Below are 3,221 nucleotides of genomic sequence, written 5' to 3' on the forward strand. Positions count from 1 at the left end.
TGCTTTTTTTTTTTGTTTCATGAGAATATGAGATGAAGAACAGTTAGCAGCTCATTTGTAGGAAGCGGGCACATCACACGTGTACGCTGTATGCCAACTTGCAAGACTTTCAAGCGCTGATCGGCAGCTTGACAAGGCAAAATTTGTGCAGTTGCTTTGCCATTAAGATTTGACCAAGTAGGTATGTTTTTTAGGCGTTTTGACCAAGTAGATAGGCTACCTTGGGCCCGTTCGAAGTTTCGTGGGCCTTTTGGGCCTGAATGCCACTGGATCGGAACACCGGCTCGGAGGAGTTGGTTGCCGCCGACCGACGCCCGGATGGAAATTGCAACCGCCACCGCCGTTCCGATGCCGCCCCCACGTTCTCCGTTCCGTTCGCTCTCGCCCCCTCCGCGCGAGTCGACGCAACCGCCGCCCATCGGCAACGGCCGCCGGTTCCAACCCAGTCGAGGCCGCGCCGCGCACGACGACGCTCCCCTCTCCCCGTCGTCGCCACGAGCCCCCTTATATACCACAAGCCCCCGCCTGCCCCGCGCTCCCGAGCGTCCCGTCGTCCTCTCCAACCCATCGTCTTCTTCCCCTGTCCGAAGATCATCTCATCGCCGGAGGCCGGCAGAAAGAGACCAACCTCACAAGCGCCGCCGCGCGTTCCTCGGTCGGCTAGGCAATGACTGCCGCGGCGACGCCCCGCAGCCTCCTCGCGCTCGCCGCAGTCCTCGCCCTCGCCGTCAGCTGCCTCCAGGCGGCGGCGAAGGGGACGCGGTACACGGTGGGCGGGGCGGACGGGTGGCGCGTGCCGCCGCCGGAGGACAAGGAGAGGTTCTACGCCGACTGGGCCGCCAACATCACCTTCTACGTCGACGACTCCGTCGGTACAGTAACCGCCGCCGCCGCCGCCGCCGTCTCACATGCATCTAGTTAGCAGCCATGCTCGCCGCATCCGGCATGTACATGCACCGCACCGATCCGTCGCTCATCCCGCTTGGATCGTCGTCGTCCTCTCTGCAGAGTTCGTGTACAGGAACGACTCGGTGATGAAGGTGGGCAAGGCGGGGTACTACCACTGCAACGAGACCGCCCCCGACGCCGACGCGGCGGCGCCGCGGGACGGCACCACGCTCTTCGTCCTCGACGCCCCCGGCGCGGCCTACTTCGCCAGCGCCGACCTCGCCCACTGCAACATGGGGCAGCGGCTCGCGGTCGACGTCCTCGCCGACCGCGCCGCGCCCGAGCCGTGGGCGGCGCCGGGCCCGTCCGCGCACCACTCCGCCGCCGCGCCGCCGACCTACTCCGCCGCTCGCGCCGTCGCCTTGGCGCTGGCGGTCGGTTTCGTCTGAGCAACTGCGTTCTGATCCTGTCGTCAGTAGCAGTCGTTTAAATCTAGGAGCGCCGCCATGTGTTTATTTGTGTTGTCAGATACTTGTGTTCTTGTTCATTAGGTTGCTGATGTGGACTCGATCCATGGATCGATCGATCGATCAGTGTCGTCGTGATGATGTACATATCGTCACGTTTCATGTTGAATGTTAGTGCCTGTAATCTTGTATCTGGACTCCGATCTATTGTGTACGTCGCCTGTTTTCCAGGGGCAGCAGTTGGTCAGGTCAGTGAATGTTTGCAGTGTTCTCTGAACTTTTACCGCGTTTTTCTTTCACTCTGCTTTCTGCATGTCATCGCCCATCACTCGTGAATAAGGTATCTCTGTGGAAAAAATGTGGTGAAATTGTAAAAGATAATGAAACTGATGTATATAAGGCAGGAACCTTCCTTTTTCTTTTCCCGATCACGGAACTGAACGTACGATCCTGGGTCAAGTTTACAGACTAAATCGATCGACTCCAAACTAAAATTACTAGCAAGTGCATGTTTTAGATATTATTCAATGCAGGGCGAAAATAAATGAAATTGTCAAGCACGAGGCCGTCATTCCCGATATTTAGAAAGGGTTTTGATCTAACTCATATGTGCTTGCACCATTTAGTTTTTGATCTCGGCAACACCCTATGCCGATAAAACACTGACACAATATTTTCTCTCACTTCTTTTCATCATCTCCCAACTCTCCGTATGCTTTGTCCATGAGAATTGGGAAATAAAAAGCTGTGGGTTTGTGGAACAAATAAAGTAGAAATTTCAAATCAGTATATATCTTGGTAAAGTCTATTTTATGAACCCAGGCACTCAGTGGTCAGCATTTTTCCGGGCCATCAAAGTATTTCAGCCCAACTAAAATGGGCGCAAAACATTTAGTTGGGCCGGGCATTCCACCGGTCCAACTAAATGTTTTTCGCTTTGGTCCAAATGTTTAGTTGGGCCGGTGGACTCTCCCCGCTACAAAGCCTTGGCCCAAATAAGTCTTGCGAATTGAAAAGCCAGTAGCAAGTTTGGGCCAAGTTTGCCTCACTAATCCACCTTCTTAAACTACAGAAAAAACTGATTCCTTTAGATCTTCTATTCCTCTCATTCCCTCAATTTATTATTTCTTCTGTGTGTCTCATCCAGTCACGCCAAAGAGTGCCAAACTCAAGCCTGCAACGAAATGGAGCAATAGCACATACATACTGGTGTTCTTGCCTCCTACTTTAATTGTAAACGTTTGACAGCTCCTCTTCAAGTCGATTCATTTTTCTAATTTCTACCACATGCATGCATGCATATTTAGACACTGCACCACTGCAGCATGTTTAGCAGAGCTATCAGCCTTCCGTGCCATGCATGACATTTTTGACATTTTGCCTGGCTTTTCCCAGGCAGAACGGGCTCTGGGGTGGGCCCGTGCTCTGATGACGCGCGCGTGCCTGATTTCAACTGGCTGAAAACTGTATCCAACCTACCTGCCTAGCAGCCTGATGTTTCTCCAAAGCTCCTTTCCCATTCCTATTACAGAATCTACACACACACACACACACACACACACACACACAGTCGACACATGCAAGTGCATAATATTTTTTTTGGCGAGAAAAAAAAAACTATGCGCAGTTGATGTTACAGATAGTTAGTAATAGCTATACATGTTCAGTTAAGTATGTAGTTAATTGTAGCTAACACCGATGATGCTTGCTACGTGCCTCTATACATGCAGATGTACTAGCTAGTTTTTTCTTTGTTAAATTAAGTTTATGAGCTATGTACATATTATAGACTTTATGTTCAAACATAAATTAAGAGCACTTATTTCATCGTTTTCGGAGTAGACAAAAGGATGCATATATATCGAA

General features: G+C 51.5%; 1 protein-coding gene across 1 annotated transcript; it reads left to right on the plus strand.

Moving 5' to 3' along the window:
* Positions 1-410: 410 nt before the first annotated feature.
* On the plus strand, positions 411-1,578 carry LOC120651329 (early nodulin-like protein 1). The gene is made up of 2 exons (XM_039928811.1): positions 411-872; positions 1,009-1,578. Exons 1-2 carry the CDS (start codon positions 668-670, stop codon positions 1,335-1,337), a joined length of 534 nt encoding a protein of 177 aa, XP_039784745.1. The 5' UTR covers positions 411-667; the 3' UTR covers positions 1,338-1,578.
* The last annotated feature ends 1,643 nt before the right edge of the window (positions 1,579-3,221 follow it).

This window comes from Panicum virgatum, chromosome 1K (assembly GCF_016808335.1).
Source record: "Panicum virgatum strain AP13 chromosome 1K, P.virgatum_v5, whole genome shotgun sequence".
NCBI lineage: Eukaryota > Viridiplantae > Streptophyta > Magnoliopsida > Poales > Poaceae > Panicum > Panicum virgatum.